Source organism: Anopheles darlingi, chromosome 3 (assembly GCF_943734745.1).
Source record: "Anopheles darlingi chromosome 3, idAnoDarlMG_H_01, whole genome shotgun sequence".
In the NCBI taxonomy this organism is placed as follows: Eukaryota; Metazoa; Arthropoda; class Insecta; order Diptera; family Culicidae; genus Anopheles; species Anopheles darlingi.
In genome coordinates this window covers 47,603,897-47,623,290 of record NC_064875.1, presented here as the reverse complement: position 1 = coordinate 47,623,290, position 19,394 = coordinate 47,603,897, and the positions used below count along the sequence as shown (strand labels likewise).

The window sequence follows — 19,394 nt, the reverse complement described above, 5'->3', positions numbered from 1 at the left end:
TAACATTTGTAACATGTACAGCGCTGCGCTCGCATGACGAAAAGCCGTTCACGAGAGGTTTTGACATGTACCCCTAACTCAAATGTAATGCTCGGGGTAAACATCATCGCCTGCACGTGCCACCCCGTCACGACGGAGTTCTATTTTTCGCGCAATGCAAAGTTTGTTCAATATCATTATCGCCCTTCCCCTTCCTCGGTGGCACAGCCACCACTCCCCCCTTGACGCTCACTGCAGGATCGTACGTTTCCATTTTTTCCGTTTTTGTTGGTATGACGTAAATTGTTTCCACTTTCACCGCCTTCTGCGCCGTCCTCCTGCGCGGTGACATTACAATGTTTGTTTGATTACGAATTCTAGCAACGATTTGACGGCATAGCAGCCGGTAGCCGGAGGGATTTACGAAGCAGCGACCGAGACCGACGACGTGAATCCGCATCAGTCTGCATCGTTGGTCGTTGGCGTGCAGGAGGAACTTTCGTTTACACAGCACCAAAAAAAAAAACGCCAAACAGATGATAAAGCATTAGAACGCCCTGTTTTGAGTGCTAAATCCTAACGAGCAATATAAACCTTATTTACCAGCAAGAAACAATCGGAATGTTTGTTGAAACCATAATCATCTCCATCATGGACGGCTAATTGAACCTTTTTATGATCTTACCCCGTGACCAGCGACACCTATTTTAGGCGAAGAGTGAAAGCAAAGAAGGAAGCACCATCACCGCCTTATTACAGCTATTATCTGTGAAGAGCATTACACTAGGTGCCGTCGTTGATCTAACACTAAAAACCTCGTATCGAATGTCGCTTCACCAAAAAAGGCGGCCGCGGTGACGACTCCGCTCTGAAGCCATCTTCTTACCGTCGAAAAACCCGGCCATACACGAGGTAATACAATCCACACAGAGCCAGGAGTTCAGGTGGATCAGAAGCGACGATTTTAAACGTTCTTATAACACCTTCTACCGACGACCGCCTACCGAGAATGCCGGGTCTGGTCGTGGCCGCAAAGGCCGAACGGAAATATGACTCCTGTAACGACGACGCCGCCGCCGCCGCCGCCGCTTCCTCCTTTTCCCCTCCCTGCGACCATGACGGATGGTTAGGGTTTCGGGTGGGTTTTCACCTTTTCCGATAGGAAATCATCGTTCCCTTGGCGGCGACGAAGAACCATAAAAGCCCTTGGCGCATTCCACGCAGAAGTCAAGCTCGCAGCGAGGGGAATAGAGGAAGGTGAGCACAACAAAACGGATGTTCCTGCTATCAGTGTGTGTGTGTGTAGCGTTGGCGCAAACGACCGCAAGGATATTAAATGTCCCAGAGAAGAAGAGAAAAAACGACAGCAGAATGCCGTATCCTTGCGCGCGTGTTTGTATGTGTGTGTGTGTGTGTGCGTGTATGTGTGTTTTGGGTTTGTGATTTACCGAGCCGAAAAAGCGGAACCGACCGAATGTGACTCTCGCATCGCATCGCATCGCGGGGTTTCAAAGCTTTTGATTCCTCGCGAGGCTCCGACAGCGGAAGAAGCAACGAGAGAGAGAGAGGGGTTGTAAGGTGGGGCAGGATTCCACGCATATCACAGCACCTATCCCATGGGTGGAAAGGAAGGTTAGACGGGAGGGTAGGACACGGTCACGGCCACGGCAACCCATGGAAAATGCTAAATCGAGTTACGTCGAGAGATTATTGCGACCCCGTTTGGAGCGTTTCAAATCGGTCACACCAGCACCAACCGGGCATGCCGGGTACCGTTTACCCTCCCTCACTCCTGCCTCCTGCCAATCCTCCTCCTCCTCCTCCTCTTCCTAATTGTATGATATTTCCCTGAGTAAAGCCGAATTATGGAGCTCATAAATGTATGTTGAGTTTTCGCATACATGTGTAACGGAAATTTCTTTATGTTGGGGAATTCATATAAAATCCCACCGCTGTCACCACGTTGTAACGGGATTGGCTCCCGAAATTAGAAACTTAGCGTGGCAGAACCGCTGTCACCACGTTGTAACGGAAATTTGGCGGGGCAGAACCGCTGTCACCAATAATGCTTAAAGAAATGACGAAGTTGACACTGGAAATCTAGTTTCAAAACTGAGCCAACTAACTGAACTGGACTGACTGAGCTTCCCAAAGGGACTGGCCGACTCAACTGACTGATCTTCACAGAGGGACTGCCCGACTCAACTGACTGAGCTTCATAAAGAGACTGCCCTTCGTTTATTCTTATTCTAACTATTTTTATACTATTTTCCACATTCGTCCTCGCCTATCCTTGTCGGTCATCCTCGTGTCCTTTCCGTGACTCCCGTTCGCCGTGGTCGATCCTACCTCTCGCCGATGTTGTTCCACCCAGGATCGTCGCTGCAGGTACGGCGTCGCTGATGGTGATGAACGTCCGTTGAGTTCGGGTAAAACCCTGCCGTTTAGGATACGCAGGATCGATGATATTGTTCCATCCAGGATCGTCGCTGTAGGTACGGCGTCGCTGATGGTGATGAACGTCCGTTGAGTTCGGGTAAAACCCCGACGTTTATGATGCACCCGATCGTCGAATATTGTCTCGTGCGTAGATGGCTCTCGGTAACGGCTGGTGGGGCTTCCCGTTGATATCGTTTTTAGGGCCGTTACATCTCCCCCTCCCTTAGTGGAGCTTGAGGCCCGGCTTGACGGAAATAGCATCAAGCTGCTAGGTGTTGTGGCGTTGCGTATTGTCGCCGGCTCGCTTCGTTTCTCCGCTTGTAGATGCTCTGCTCGTTGCTTAAATTTTCCCTGTTGACCCTTTGGCCCGTTGGCTCGAAAATTCTCAGTTCATTTGTATTTTTCTATTCCTTTTTTCCCTATTATATCTTCTGCCCTCGCATTAGGTTTTTTTCGTTAATTGCTTCCTTTCGCAAAGTTGTTTTTGTTTTCCTTTCTTACTTTCTTGTTATAGTTTGACGGTCTTCCACTGTGTGTCTTCGTTCATCGTGAACGTCGTGGTCAGATTTATACTGTACAACCTCAACTAGGCAATTTTTCCTAAACATCTCTTAATGTTCGATACACATTTGTTTTCCTTTCTTACTTTCCTCTTATAGTTTGTCGGTCTTCCACTGTGTGTCTTCGTTCATCGTGAACGTCGTGGTCAGATTTTTACTGAACAACCTCAACTAGGCAATTTTCCTAAACATCTCTTAATGTTCGATACACATTTGTTTTCCTTTCTTTCTTTCCTCTTATAGTTTGTCGGTCTTCCACTGTGTGTCTTCGTTCCTCGTGAACGTCGTGGTCAGATTTATACTGAACAACCTCAACTCTGAAATTTTCCTGAACATTTCTCAATATTCGATACACGTTTGTTTTCCTTTCTTTTTGTCATTATTAATTTCCCATGCTATTCTTTCCTGACGTTATATGTTTAACTGCTTAACTTTTCTTGTCTTCCAATTTATCTATTTTTCCTCAAATTTAATTTTTTTCGATATGCTTGGTCCAATTTTCAAATCGTCGTCTTATTGCTTGTTATACAGGGGAATCTTTGTGATCATATTACCACATCTCTAGCTCGGAAAATTTCTTCGATCCTCGGAAGATCCTCGCCTAATTTATTACCGTCAAAAACCAGTTTGTTTTCCATATTACGTTTATCAAAATTTCTTAGGTCTTTGTTTACGAGTGTTTTAGTTTCCTTACAGACTCTGCTGCGATTGGTTTCAGTGATCCTACTCTGTACTCCCCTTATACATTTCTCATATTGGCTTTGGCTCTCTTTTGATAACTGATTAGATTTTTCTTTACCTTCCCACACTTTCAATGCTTGCTGGAGTTCCTTGTTCAAGCTATTTTTTTCGCATTGTAACAATGTATTTACGAGTGTTTTATTTTCCTTACAGATTCTGCTGGGATTGGTTTCAGTAGCCCTTTTCTGTGTTTCCCTAATACATTTCTCATCTAAGCATTGGCTCTCTTTTGATAACCGATTAGATTTCTCTTTGCCTTCCCATTCTTTGAATGCTTGCTGGAGTCCCTCGGTCAAGTTATTTTTTTCACACTGTAACCGTAATATTGTGGATTGTGATTTAACTAGTTGCTCATTTTTCTTTCTCAGCTGTTCCTTTAATGTTGTACAGTCATTGGATGTTACCATATTTGCCTCTTTTGTTTCTTTAAGCTTGTTTTGGGTCGCTATCAATTCTGTCTGAGAATGCTTGTTTTCTTCAGTCCATCGAAGGATTTTTAATTTAAGTTTATCATTCTCCTCTCGCAACTGTAACAGTGATACCTGATCAATTTTTGAACTCTGTTCTAAACCTTCAATTTTGTTTGCATATTCATTCTTTTGCCTATTGGCTGAGCTTAAACAATTCTCGAGGGTTTTAAGTTGCTCATTTTTCATTCTCAGCTCTTCTTTTAGTTTTGTACAGTCATTGGATGTTACCATATTTGCTTCTTCTGTTTCTTTAAGCTTGTTTTGGGTCGCTATCAATTTTGCCTGAGAATGCTTGTTTTCTTCAATTAATTTTTGTTTTTCTTTTTCTAAGTTGGAAGTGGCTATGATGCCTAACCTAAACAGTTCAGATTTTAATTCTCTTAACGTTTGCAAGTCGTTCTTCAACTCCTCAATTTGTTCTTCTAAGTTATGACATTTTAAACAGTTCCAGTTTTGACTAGGTCTGCGTTGTTTGTATTGGGCCATTTTACTTTTTTGTTGTTGTTGTGTTTTTTTGTTATTATGAGCTTCTTTTTAGATTCACTTTGTCACTGTTCACTTTTATGACTAATATTTTTTTTTACCACCAGGCCTTCCTTGTAGTCTGTTATCGCCGTGTTTTCCTTGTAGTTATTTGCAGCTATGCGTCGTTCAGTTGGTTCGCTTTTCGGTAGACTCGGTTTCTTCTTCTTTTGAATTACACTCGCTGTTCTTCTTCTTAGGTTTTACGCTGTCTTTCTGAGTAGTTCACTGCTTATTTTGCACTTTTGAATTTCACTTTTGATTTAACATTCACTTATTAATTTCGTTGTGTTGAGTTCGTTTTCCACCGGAATACTACTTATCAACACGGGATCGGTATCCCACCGCTGTCACCACGTTGTAACGGAAATTTGTTTATGTTGGGGAATTCATATAAAATCCCACCGCTGTCACCACGTTGTAACGGAAATTTCTTTATGTTGGGGAATTCATATAAAATCCCACCGCTGTCACCACGTTGTAACGGGATTGGCTCCCGAAATTAGAAACTTAGCGTGGCAGAACCGCTGTCACCACGTTGTAACGGAAATTTGGCGGGGCAGAACCGCTGTCACCAATAATGCTTAAAGAAATGACGAAGTTGACACTGGAAATCTAGTTTCAAAACTGAGCCAACTAACTGAACTGGACTGACTGAGCTTCCCAAAGGGACTGGCCGACTCAACTGACTGATCTTCACAGAGGGACTGCCCGACTCAACTGACTGAGCTTCATAAAGAGACTGCCCTTCGTTTATTCTTATTCTAACTATTTTTATACTATTTTCCACATTCGTCCTCGCCTATCCTTGTCGGTCATCCTCGTGTCCTTTCCGTGACTCCCGTTCGCCGTGGTCGATCCTACCTCTCGCCGATGTTGTTCCACCCAGGATCGTCGCTGCAGGTACGGCGTCGCTGATGGTGATGAACGTCCGTTGAGTTCGGGTAAAACCCTGCCGTTTAGGATACGCAGGATCGATGATATTGTTCCATCCAGGATCGTCGCTGTAGGTACGGCGTCGCTGATGGTGATGAACGTCCGTTGAGTTCGGGTAAAACCCCGACGTTTATGATGCACCCGATCGTCGAATATTGTCTCGTGCGTAGATGGCTCTCGGTAACGGCTGGTGGGGCTTCCCGTTGATATCGTTTTTAGGGCCGTTACACATGGAGGTCAAAAGCCACGTCGCTCCGGTCCCCATTTCGACATTTTCTCACTTTTCTCCCTTCTACCACCTCTTTCCACTACCTCTCTGTTGTATCTCGCTCCTCACGCGAAACGCGATAATCATGAAAATTATGCTTATGATCTTCTGCCGCTGCCGCCCTTTTGCCAACTGCGGCATCGAATCACAGCATACACGGCCGGGGGGGGAGGGCGCTTGGCTGAGGCCCGTTCACAGCATGCATTCTCTCGTCTCGTGTGCCGCGTACCGTTGGGAGACCGAAGGAAGGGGATGCCCCAAGGCCGCAAACAAACATGCTGTGCTCACGAGTTGGCGTCTAGTTGGTGCCGGTCGATGGTGCAGCATAAATTTTGGGTTCGCGTAGCCAACTCGTCGTCATCATCGTCGTCGTCACCAAGTCTCGTACAGCGTCCCCAGCGTCCAGTTCACAGACGGTCGTGGCACGCTGGCAGGCGGAGGGGGGTGGTTTGGCCTAGATTTTGCGCTGCACACACGCACGCTTCGAAGCTCACTCATCCCCGGAAGTGGTGGTGGCTCTGTATTACGTGAGGTTATGTGTCTCTTTCCTTCTCTCTCTCTCTTTATTACTTTTCTTCTTATCATTAGTGGACGATCGATGAAGATGTAGCATGACAACGCGCAGCATGCCAAGGTGGCTACCGGCCACCGGCTGGCCACTGAATATGCGACGCATGAATGGCCAGCCATGTAGGCGACAGAAAAATGGCCTCGACCTCCCCACCTCCCTGCTTCCCTTGCTTCGTCATTCTGTCCATTCCATTCCTTTGCGAGATGTCCTTTTCACTGCGGAGTTCTAGACAGCAACGAAGCCAAGCGGCATACACTTTGCGCAACGCAATATGGTATAGCTACTGCCTGTCGTCACTAATAACATAGCGATACAGAACGCGAATGGCCGAGGCAGTGATGACAAGAACACGTTAAACACGGCACACGGCACACCATCACATCGAATGGCGTTCGATCGAACTGAAAAACCTGTTTCAGTTAAAACCTCGTCGGAGAACGGAATAGAGCAATTTTCAGACAAGAAAAGACGTAAAAAGGAGCAATCAATATGTTATTTGAGAGGTTTTTTTTTATTGCTTTTAAAGGGAATATATTAGTGCAAAGTATTCGTTAGTTTTTGGTATAAAATTTCGAGCTTTTCTTTTGACATCACCCATAACTTTCGGCACAGCACTGCTGCAGGTGCACCTCATTTGCGCTTTCGTTTGTATAATTATTCATTTCAGTTGGTACTTTTAAAAATAATAACTCTTTTTTTAATTTCCCTTTGATAGTTGCCCAATATAGTGGATTGGTAGTTTTTTTTCCAATGATCCTTGTGCAATCGAACTATTGATCTTTGTCCTAAAGACAGTTAGCTGATTCAGATTAAATATTCACAGGAGCAATGGTGGATAAAATCATCCAAAAACCTCAAATCTCGTTTCTATTAGTTGTTTTCCAGGTATTAATTTTAATTGCCAAATTATCAACTAATGGGCAAATTCTGCGCAAATAAACTAGAACTATCCTGCAGCATTCCCTCTGTAATGTGCAAAGCCAAATTAGTTTCCTGGTTCTTACCAAAATCTCATATGTATGTGTGTTTCAATGTTCATCGTTCAATGTATCCTTTTAACTCGTTTTAACTATTGTTAATACAGCTTCTTTAGACGGGTTTTCGGCAGTTAGGATATCCCATACATGAGACACTCTCAATACCTTATTTATTTTGCTCGATTCATATAATTTCAATTAGATTTTAGCATTTTCATGAATTATAATATGTTTTTAAATATATTTTTTAAAAGATTCACGATATGTCTGCTAGAAACAATGCAGTGACTAAAAAGAATCGGTCTGATTTTAACCGAAAGCCTGTTAGCTCTCTCTTTCTCCCTGGTAAGAGCTAGCGGTAAGAACAGGTCCGCGGTTTATCCAGCCCCTCCCGCTCTCAGCCTATCAAACTTTATCTGTTTTTGCTCTCTTTTCATCGCGATACCTCCTCGGTGCTGTCCGTAAGGTTGCGCCGAAGGGTGAGAAACAGCTGCTGAGCCACGCCGTTCGTCGAAGTCTCGCGTCTCGCGTAGCAGCTTGTTCGCTTGTGGAATTTCCTTAAATGGTACTTTCCGCAATCTCGCAAACTGGTTCGCTGGCCGACCGGCCGACCGACCGACCGATCAACCACTCTGGTCTGGTCACCGGTCAACCCTGACCACCAACACCATCTGGTAGTCGTGCGTCGTAGTGACCACTTGTACCGGGTGTCCCGCGTAGAGTGCGCTACTGCTCGGAGTGTTCTGGATGGCAATTCGAAGCAATCCAGATGCTCTACGAAAGCTACGCTTGGAACCGGAACAGGGACAGATTGTGCAATTACTTTAGATGGCAAAAAAAGCCGCGAATGATGCTTCCACGATTTCCAATGATTGCTTCTTTTCTCTCGTTTCGTTCGATCGTTTCTCTAACAGATTAGCGCAAGAGAAAGAGTGAGTGAGAGAGTGAAAGAGAGAGCGAAAAGAAAAGAAATGTTCGAATCGAAATCGGAGCATAAAGTCCATCTGCCTTTGCCGGATACGAAGAGCTCGACCACACGTTGGTGGTGGTCGGTCGTCACTGGCGCTCAAACGTGACACACATTTGTAATGCAAATGCGCCAGCGGCGGGCCAACGCCGGGCACGCTTTACGAGACACCCCAAATCCTATGTCGTTCTCTAATCAACTGCCGCTGCCTTCTCCCTCGTGCTCACCACGATCTGCAGACGTAAAAATGTAAAACCAAAATTCGGAGCATTTCTTATCGCTCCTTTCCTCTTGCAGCAGCACATCTCTCGGGCCAACACTAGCCGGAGTCGGAAAATGAGCAGCATAATCACACTACACCCTTGGGGGAGGAAGAATAGAGAGGTTGCGGTTCGTTGGTAACTACTACTTCACCCTCGATTTCATCATCTGAGTCTGTGACGGGGTGAAAAAGAAGGTGAGACCTCGAGGAAGACGAGACAAAGAGAGAGAGAGAGAGGATAGGGCGTGCCGGTAAGGCCACTGACTCGTGCTCTAGTGCCGCCGAACCGACTGAAGTGGTCTGGTGTAAATTAGGTTAAAAGCTGTGAAATTAGCATGTTTAAAGTGGATGGTTTATCGGACCAAACCGCTGCCCCCCTGGCCAGGAGGGTCTCGGTTTTATCCGTAGGGTCAAGCCAGGAGACGAGAGAGACTCAGAAACCATCATGAAAACCGGCATCAAAGGGTTTTTGGGGTTGGATTTTCTAATTTATACTCGAGTGCGTATCTGTATCATTGGCCACCGGTGAGGAGGTTGGTTATCAACACTCATTGGAACTGACGTAATGGAGGCGCGCCTCCGTCACCTGATACCCACCAGGCACTGCGGATACCACGACGTTCCGTAGTCACGTTTTGCTCGATGGATGGAAAATCGATTAATCGATCAATCGATGTTCGTATTTTAGCCCATTATGTGAGGAATGTTGTCATCTAATTGATCGCTAAAATGCCACATGATATCATAGAAAAAAGTCAACCTCGGACCAGTGCGTGTTATTGACCGTACACCGTAATTAGAGTTAGATAATTAACCATTTGTACGTGTTTGCTATCATTTCTAGCGTTGTGTGTACTACAAAAAGTCACCCGGATGCTGGTCAACAGAGCTGCTGCTGGTCCGGAATGGATGCTTTATCCGGTTGATGTAGAAGCCCGTCATAAGCGTCATGATCGCAAACATCATGCCAAGAAATGACGAGATGCCGTCTCGCAGGAAAAACGTCCAAATTTTCCCTCCGCTCCGCGTTGCAAATGTTTGGCACCTCATTCTCACGGTGGAAGGGGAGGGACAAACGCACCGGCGGGTTTATTTTTAGGCCACGGCCCAGCGGGAAATGGCGCTAAAAAGATAAGGCCGCTGATGCTGACGTCGGCCGCACTCCGATGGTCCGATGATGTCTGGTGTCTGGTCTGGTGATTAAACCCCCTCCTGTCCCGAAATGAGGTATGAAACGGATGGAAAGGGGGAGAGTGCGACATGTTTGAGCGGCCGGCCCCCGGGTCTGCGTTTGTTATCTTTTCTGCAACCAAAGTTCCTTCTTCTCCTTTGTGGTAGGTGTACCGTAGTGGGGGAGGTGGGGGTTGGTGAGAAGCAAGAGAAAGATGTTTATTTTGACATTTTCAGGGACCCACATGCCGTTCATTATTGGCTCGTTTGGCGGCTCCGTGCTATGCTGGCGCACTGCCGGCACGGCGACAAAACACCAATGCCCAATGATGATGATGATGATCATCATGTCGTGGCGGCGCATGTTGGCCTCATTGGCCACCGTTCAAAATGATGATCGGTCGGTCAAGCTGTCGGACGGTCACACACACGCACGCACGCAAGCACGCACAGCACGAGGCACAGCTTCCGGCATTATTCTGAATTTTCCTTTCGCAGGAAAAAAAAGGAACGCAGATTAGAAGATTTACATCAGAAGGAAACTACGAAGGGAAATTAGTAGCATTTGTCATTTCTGGTGTGTGTGTGTGTGTGTGTGTGTGTGTGTGTGTGTGGTGTTGGTGGCCACGGAAAATCATCAAAAACATTCCCAAAATACCACGCGATGCCGATGGTTTCCGAAAAAAAAGAAACAAAAACATGTAGCTCACATTCCACTCCAAATTACCAAACAACAGCCCGGTACCAGCGTCAGAAACACACACACACACACACATACAATTCGATGGCACTGTATCAAGTTTTCCACCAGTTTTTCCAGCAAAACATACCACACACACAAACCGGGGGCGTGGTGGTGTTGAGGAACAACAACAACACCGCACGACATTTTCCACCAGAGACCGGGGAAAAAACGAGAAAGGGAGCGAGCGGCTGGCTGGTGGACCAATTTTTCACCAAAATCCATCAGACAAGCGGCAGCAGCAGCGCCAGCAGCGGCAGCGCGTGACCACCGCCAAGACACAAATCATCGCACCACCCCACCAGCTACACGGAGAGGAATTTGAAAATTCCGTGCTTACAAATTGGCCGCTTCCATGGCCGCGAAAATGAAGGAAAACCCCCCACGGAATGGAACAGAATAAACAAAAACCAGGAACGAAGGAAAACTTGGCCCCTCGGTCGATCAGTGGAGAGAGAGACAGAGAGAGAGAGCAAAACGAAAACATGTTCACGATGTTCCGATGTTGACACCGGAGGTTGTTGTATATTGACGTTGATAGAAGGACTAATTGGAGGTGGCGGCGCTTTTTGGCGGCCTATCGGCAGCAATCCGGGCTTGACAGGGCCGGACAACTATCCCAGTATGACCGTTCCCGAAGTGCTGGGTAGGTCTAATGATAGACACCGACGCGGCTGGTTCGAAAAGTCGAGGAGTCGACTGTCGAGTGGGGTTTCTATTGTTTCACACAGCTTGGGCTTTCTCGCCTCACCACGACTTGACTTTGCGCTCCTTCTGCCGGTCCATGCTGTCTCAACAACAACATGGCGCACAATAGAACCGGGCACCGGGGAAGGAATGTCAGAGTTTGGAGTGGAGTGTGAGTTGGATCCACGTCATGTTTCATCCGATCAACGAGCACACCAGACTGACGACTGACTGAAAAGAGCCGGCCAAGGGAAGGGACCGTTTGGAGTGAGCTTGCGGACACCGACACGTCGACATCCGCCAACCACCACCCCAACGGGAACACAATGGATTCGCTCGGAGTAAATCACAAAACCGTCTTCAAAACCACGCGACTCGCAAACTCATTTAGCACGGTCCACCTGGGGACGGCGCAGTCCAGCAGCAAACCAAGCGAATCCTCATGCCACAAGCTTGATTCGGGAACACGTTGCGTGTGTCCGCGAAATTATCGAGGAGCGTCGTAAATGTTTTCATTTTGCGCCTTCTCGTGCCGACTACCTTTTTATTAGCATTGTTAGGTTGTATTTGTGTGCATGTGATGGACAGTTTTGAGGGGAGCATGGTGTTGTGGCCAACTGACCGCATGCAACCGATCGTGGCGATGCTAAACTGGCCGTGAAATGTGACAACAAAGTTAATGCCCGCCCCGAAATATGGTGCGACGGTCATTAAGGCAATTGGAAGGGGAACTAAAACCGTAACATGGGATGGGGTTTCTGGCAGAGTTCATCTCTAACTTTGCGATGCGCCTTTTTTTCTCTAATGACTTTTACAAATTGAATTGTTGCTTTAAACAAACAGGATTTGTACTTAATCTTCTGTTTATCTAAATCAGGAATTTACAAAACAAATCTCTAATGCAACAGGACAGAAACGCACGCTATTTTCTATTACTTTCCATGAATGTTTAACTTTTCAAGAGTATTGTGTAAGGCTTTTCAATCACTCAAAGTTAAAACAACAGTAAAAATGGATTTTTGAACAACGATTTAAAAATTCACTATTCATTGTAGCATTTGAACACTTTATCTACACACTATTTGCTAGATAGCTCGATCGACCTTTTATAAAATGTACCGATAAAATTTACTTTTTTTTAAATAATGTTAAACGGATTTTTTGTAACATAATTCCAACATTTTTCAAACACCAAAATGCTACCAAAAATCATTAATTTATCATTAATGACCAAAACACGAAATCGATTGATTGATAGCTGATGGATATTTCAAAAAGAGTGCATTCATGAAAATTTGCCACCCTTGAAATTGATGCCGCGACTGTATTTATTAGCAAATATAACACGGATTATTAGTTGCTTGGAAAATGAGTTAAGGGAATGGCAAATCCTGATGCCGATCGAGAAAATCCTGATCCATTCACGCTCGAGAACGACACGATGCAAAGTGAAATTACATCGATTCGATGCACACGATGCAGGACGACAGATTATGCCAGGAATTCATCTCGCCTCGTGTTATATTAAATCCCTCCGCCCTTCCCGGATACCAACTGGGTGCACCGGGACGATGAAAGTCCTCCTTATCGGTAGCTATCAATGCGCACGAGCTACCGGTATACCATCTGCCCCGCGTACCACCTGCCAGAGGATATCTCATTCATAGCCAATTGATTAGATTCCGTTCATCATCATCATCATCATCAGCGATGAGAGCCCTCATCGACTGTGTGCCAGGTACAGCGCCTATCACGTCTAAATGCCTTTGCGACGACAATGACGACAGCACTCGGTCTCTGGGTACGTGGATCTAGTAGAGAGCATTCTCCCTTTGCAGAGAGACAGACCTCGAGTACGGCTGAATGTGCTGTGCCACCTATCGCTCAAGTGGACTGGAACCGATGCTAGGAGCTTTCGGTGCATCGTATCGAAGCACCAGCACCTGGATACAGGCGATGACGCGTACAGAGGTCGGAATTGCATTCCTGCTTCTCTTTTTCATCCCTTGCGCCCAAGGACCTTTTGACCTTCGACACAATGGAGCTGGAAGTAGCTGGCTTTTCGCACAACAACCAACTAGCTCTCTCTCCTTCTGATGTCATACCTTTCTTTCGAATCCTCGCATCCGTTTCACCTGATTGTGTAGCCTGCTGTTGGCCCAGGACCAGAGAGGGCACTCCAGATAGGTTCCATCCTTGCATCCAGCGATGCATTGCGATGCGATCCATTCGATCCAGGACGCAATGGTCGCGCCAATGGATGGATGAAACCTCAATTTTCGTCAATTTGTTGGTGGCCCCTGACGGGATGGCAATGGGCAATGGCTGTCCGGCTATCCGGCAGGACGAGAAAAAACCTACAAACCGGATCTGCAAACGGAACACGCCACACATTCGCGCTCGCAGCAAATCATTAATGCAAATCGCCGCGTCGCTGGCACTCGGTGCGGTGTCGATCCTCGTCGACAGCTCCCAACGTATTGGCACCGTTTATGGTGATTTTGGCAGATGTCGGGGCGGCCTCAGATGAAACCTGCGAACCTCCACATCCTCGCTCTATCACTCGTTAACAGTTTTAGTGAAACGGGGCTGGTAAGAAAAAGACCGAAACAAAAAATCTGCCAACATAAACCGGCTCCTCACATTGAAGCAGAGGTTTGTGCTTAATTTATATAAACCATTTTTTGTGTATTTTCTGCCGCCATTTTTTTTTTCGCGAGCACACACCATAAGCACAGAACCGTTCAACCGAGAAGAGGACTCGGAATCACCAACGAGAGGGGCTGGACCCGGCTGGACGGGACCCGGAAAGAAGAGCCCGGAAGGGGGGCATATTAGTTGAGTTTTATGATCGTTATATTTAAGCTTGCAAAAGAACCGGGGGAGGGGAGGTTATGCTTCAATGGGCAAACCAGCGAGCGAGCGACCAGCGACCAGCGACCATCGTCGTGTATCGATGCGCACCACCGATGATGCTGGTATCGGATTACTGGCGGAGTGGTGGCTGCTGCGGTTACCGAAACGAAGAAGAACTTGCTGGCTGGTACGAGAGGCGCACAAGCGTCCAAATCCAGCGTCCTAAAGCAAGTTGAAACAAATTAACCACAAGAAAGCGAGCGAAAAACCCGCAAAGCCTCGCAAACCATCGCCTGGAACGGGTGAAATCGAAAACCAAGAGGAGGCTTCCCACGATAAACACCGAGGGTTGCGCTTTTGCAATGGCCACGCCAAACCGAAAAACCCCCTCCCGAAACGCACGCACGCACGCAAGCACGCACTTGCGAAAGAGGAAGAGACACTCACAAACAGCATGGCTGCAGCATAACACGCACCCCGATTGAAACGCCGAACGCAGAAAATCACGCGAAATCAATTCAATCGGCGTACAATGTTTTAATTTCATTTGCACGAAATGGGTTTGAAAAAGCGCAACACAAAAAACATGTTCAACTGCGTGCCATACCAACGTGGCGAGGGTTTCGCCAATTCGTTACGTTCAGGGAATTGAATCATAAACCCGTGCTAGACGCGGCGTAAAGTTATGCTGGGCATTACATGTATGCCGGGTGTGGTGTATCGTTGTTGGTGATTGCTTCAGGTGTATCTTTGTTTGCGAGAGTGAGAGAGCTGCTCTTTAACCTGGTTCTAGAGAAGGTCATTTGTGAAGCGGAAGGCAAGACCTCCGTGAGTATGATCTTGAAACTAACTAATGTTTAAGATATTGCCGAGAGTTTAGAAAGAATTGATTGAAAAATCTTCAATCCAGACTAAGCCTGCATCCAGTAATAATAGCTGACAAAAGGCTTCAGATTTTAATCCAACGAGACTTGGCGGTGACCTTCTAATATTAGTCGTCAAGAACTTCTCTTAGTCAGGATCAAGAGATAACAGCAGCTATAACGCATATTAAAAGATATTTGCACTAAGGGGGTGTTAGTCAGCAGGTCTTATACATCTGCCTGAGAAGAGTAATCAAGTGAAGAATTCTGTCAAGAAGGACGACAGTTGGAGTCTATATAGACCTATACAGTATCAATACTCAAATATACCTCGGAGAATTAGCAAGAATCGAGTAATGGCGAAACCCTCTTATCCGCATTCAACAGCAGAGGATTCTTAGAAGAATATTTGCCGCAGTATGTGAGGTAAAACCATGATCTAGCTGAATTTGTTACGAGAATAGCAGTCGACAAATTAGTGTATTAAACTTTCAAGGCTTTCCAGATGTACGCAGAAGACATAAAATGCCGGATTGAGATGAAGAGCGGTATCAACAGCTTCTTGGGGAAAATTTGCTACGTAAAACGCTTTTTGGATAGGTCAAGACCGCTGCTCATGGGACCACGTAAGTAAGCGAGTAACTTGGTTCCCAACTTTCAACCGGTCAACCAAAGGAAAAAGTATAGCCTTCCTTCATCACCAAAAGTTTCCAATCGCCTTTGGAATCTTTCGATAAACCGAAAAACCATCTTTTGACCGAAAAACGGAAGGAAAATTGAATGAAATCCCAAAGGCGTCTGCGATTGATGCCGGTATAAGCCACCCGAGCTTCAGATTCTTGGGAAAAAAGTGATAGAAAAGGTTTATTTCCCCCAATGTCTCCCAAAACTTGTTTACATTAAACCCAACTCTCGATCAATTCGAAGAAAATGGCAGTCTGGTTTTCCTCGACTAACTTGGTAGCACATAATCTCCTAGTCCAGGGCACCTGGCGCCTAGTCCCCGGGTCCGGATGCTGCAAATTTCGCTACACATCTCGTTATCTACTAAACAAACACAACATGAAGTTCTGGGTTTACGTCAGTATCAATCAGTGATCGAGGGAAGGTTCCTACTGCAGAGCCGGTACCGGTACCAGTGTACCAACATAACCGAAATAGGACGAACGCGCATCGCGATCACGTTCTATTTTGGGATGCATCGTCACTTCTGCCACTTGATCCCCAACTCCCAAGAGGCGGTCGGGGAACAAACGCTCGGATCGTGACGATCCGACGATCCTGGCTGCTACTGATCGGGGTTGCAGGAGGACGAGCATCCTCGAGGGGTACGTCAATCGCATTCCCGGCATCCCACTGGCGGAGAGTTCATTAAACCATAAACACAACCAGAAGTCGATACACGCTGGCGTTTACGAAATCGATTCTCGGAAGTCGACCACTTGCCGTCGTGCGTGTGTGCGTGTTTGTAGCTGTACAATAGTGCCGCAGATCGATCCGGCAGAGTTTGGTGCGAGATGATGGTTTTATTAGGCTCGCCAAACCCGGGAAGCAATGTGGCGAAGCGCTATGCTAATGCTTTTTTCGATGCTTTCAAACAAATCGCATCGCAATCGGAGGTTTAGTTTAGTGTGGAATGGAATAGAGGGATTTGAATCCGGTCCATTGAATCCATTGAATCCGGAGCACATCGAGACGGTACCTAACAGTTTCGCAGATTATTTTTGCACAAATTCTACCCAAAAAAAAACAAACCTGGCGCCGACGCGTTCAGCCGTGCAAATGTAAGCAGCATCTACTCGTTTAATTAATGTGGGGTTGGAATTCACCGTGGGGCACTGGGAGCGACCTAATCCAGCGGACTGACCGCAGAGTGATCGATCTTCCATTAGCGGCAGTAAAAACACAACACCGAAATGGATCGATATCGATCCGGTTGCCCCGTAATGCTCCATGTTCCATCTCCGTACATGTTTTTTGGGGCCTAAAATATGATGGATTCTCTCGGCCTCGCGGAACATTAGAACGCGGCGCGAGCGGGGAGGGTTTTATGATTGGCTAGCATAGGCGCGAATAGGCTGAGGGTGCAGAATAATTAACGCGAGCAAGCTGATAATCATATTTCATTCATTGGTTTCACCGTCGAATCCGGCCAATATGCGCCTGATGCATATAGTGCCGCAGAGCAGAATTAATTTAAAAAAAACACACACACACTACTAGGGGAATGAATTAGTTCATTCGCATCATTAATGCAACAGTTCCGTGGTGAGTATAATAACAAAAACTTATGAATACCTTAATGGAAATGGACAGTCACTTGTTATCCTCCTAATTTCATTTAGTTCTCGGATACGGATGTTCAATAGAAATTCCAAACCTTAATCCTGGCTTCAAGTGCTAATAGGTTAGCACGCAATTCATATAGTAACAAAGGCACATCATAATCTTTGCGTAGATCAAATCGTGTACAGGATTAGGTGGAGATTCGCTTCTCTTCGCCTTAGCCAGGCTTTTCAGCGATCAAAACTTTGCCATCACTAACTAATCGATGCAAAAATCAATTTCTCTTATTCCGTTGAGCAGTATCTGATACATGGTGTTGCTTCTTTCAACAGAACTTTCATACATCTCGCGTTAAACACACTAGAACATCTGTTTTATAGTACATGTCAGGTGTTTGGAAGTGACATTCGTTTTTTTTTATATCACAAAGTATATACATTTTGTTTCAACTATTTCTTGCACATTTTCTTCTCCTAGGAGTACTCCAACTACATAGTATAGACAAGTATAGTTAAAGAAAGTAAGAATACTTCAAAAGCTGCTTAATGAAAGTCACTATTAAACGCATGTGTCAATAAAAAATATTTGACAATAAGCTAGTAATGTTCTAATTTATAACAAAGCAGGAACCATTTCACAATTCTAACCCATAAAACGATTGGGATAAAACATGGGAACAACATGCGTGCCCAGTGTTTGCTGCAATCCATTCGCATGCAGAACGTGCTAAACGAGAGCAAAAGCACCGCCACCACCTCTTCCAGCACCTTCCCTACCTCAGCACATTCGTCGCCGATTGTTTTTCCTTCGAAGTTAGAGCTACGCGTCATGTAGCGACGCATCAGCATAAACCGTGGGCGGTTGGGCGGTGAAGCTTGGGCAGATCATAAAGATGGAATCATAAATGTTTATACCCCGCCCCGCGGGTCAGACTTGTAAATAGATAAAAATAGTTTGCTACGATTGACCTGGCATGATTACAGCCACCACTACATCAAGCTTCGCGCCACCAACCACCGGCACACCACATTCCAGGCAGTGAGTGCGTGAGTATATTACGCTAGGCTGGCGCACCGGTAAGAACACTGAAACACACACGCACGCACACTGCTTGCATCATATAAATTTTATTTCCTTCAACCGAACAACGGACGGACTTGCCTGGTGTGTCTTGTGCCGGGTTCAATAAATAACTTCACGGATCGTGCGTCGCCGTTTCACGTAAACAATCGCACAACAATGTGCGCGAAAATGTGACGCCACCAGAAAAAGGTACTCCGTTTCACGTGTATAAAGTGCTGCGAACGTGTGAACACACATGGAGGACGGAGAGTGTTGTGTGCACAAACGAGGCGTGTGCGTGTTATCGCGATCACGATGCTGAAATGCTGCTGGCCAGCATCGATACGACGACGCCCAGAGCAGCGCAGCGATGACCTAGGACAAGTGTTCTCCCTACGCCTTCACTAAACTGCAAACCCTTTTCCTCCATGCCAACGACGACGGCGACGCCTTATCAGTAGCAGCGCAAGTTCCAGCTCGACCGCTGGCAAGTGATCCGATTTTTTTCCACTTTTTCCTTGCTCTCTCCCCCTCTCTCTCTCTCTGTCTGTCTCTCCGCTGTCTCGGTCTTCCTCATGGCCGTCAGCACATCAGAGAAATGTAAACAGTGTCGTGTCATCCGTGTCATGTACGTATCAGCCGCACCGATAATGCGCTCGGAGCGTGCTCCACGGCGATGCCAGCGGTGCCACAGTCCCCACCACCACCACCACCCAGCGTGCCATCAACTGGCAACATGCCTCCCGTTTTCAATTTTGAATCCCCTTTTAGGCACCAGTTCTTTGGGGAAAACGAATTGAAATCCATCCAAAAATAAATAAAAAACCCCTTTTGATGGTGCCAACCGTCGACAAATCATGCCCGTCAGTCAGGTCTCGTCAAACTACTTCCGCTCCGCTGACATCGATCTGTCCGACCGATGTGACGACTCAAGATACTGGCGGGCTGGTGCTTTTGGTCGCCTTTTTTTTTTTTTTTTTTTTTTGGTGCGCTGCTAAATGTTTACAAACATTTCGCGCGACGAGCACTTGGAACG

General features: G+C 46.3%; 2 protein-coding genes across 6 annotated transcripts in view; both read right to left on the bottom strand.

Moving 5' to 3' along the window:
- Positions 1-19,394, bottom strand: part of LOC125953297 (division abnormally delayed protein) — a 128,789-nt gene that overhangs the window by 101,537 nt on the left and 7,858 nt on the right. The gene's annotated exons all lie outside the window — the stretch shown is intronic.
- Positions 2,425-5,623, bottom strand: LOC125953303 (tropomyosin-like). Of its 2 annotated transcripts, none has more exons than XM_049682777.1 (2): positions 3,289-5,623; positions 2,425-3,144 (listed from the first exon to the last, which is right to left on the bottom strand). In XM_049682777.1, the coding sequence occupies exon 1, from the start codon at positions 4,673-4,675 to the stop codon at positions 3,524-3,526; it is 1,152 nt and encodes a 383-aa protein (XP_049538734.1). In that variant the 5' UTR covers positions 4,676-5,623; the 3' UTR covers positions 2,425-3,144; positions 3,289-3,523. The 2 variants fall into 2 exon arrangements, with proteins under 2 accessions (XP_049538734.1, XP_049538736.1); XM_049682779.1 differs by having other exon boundaries at positions 2,425-2,999.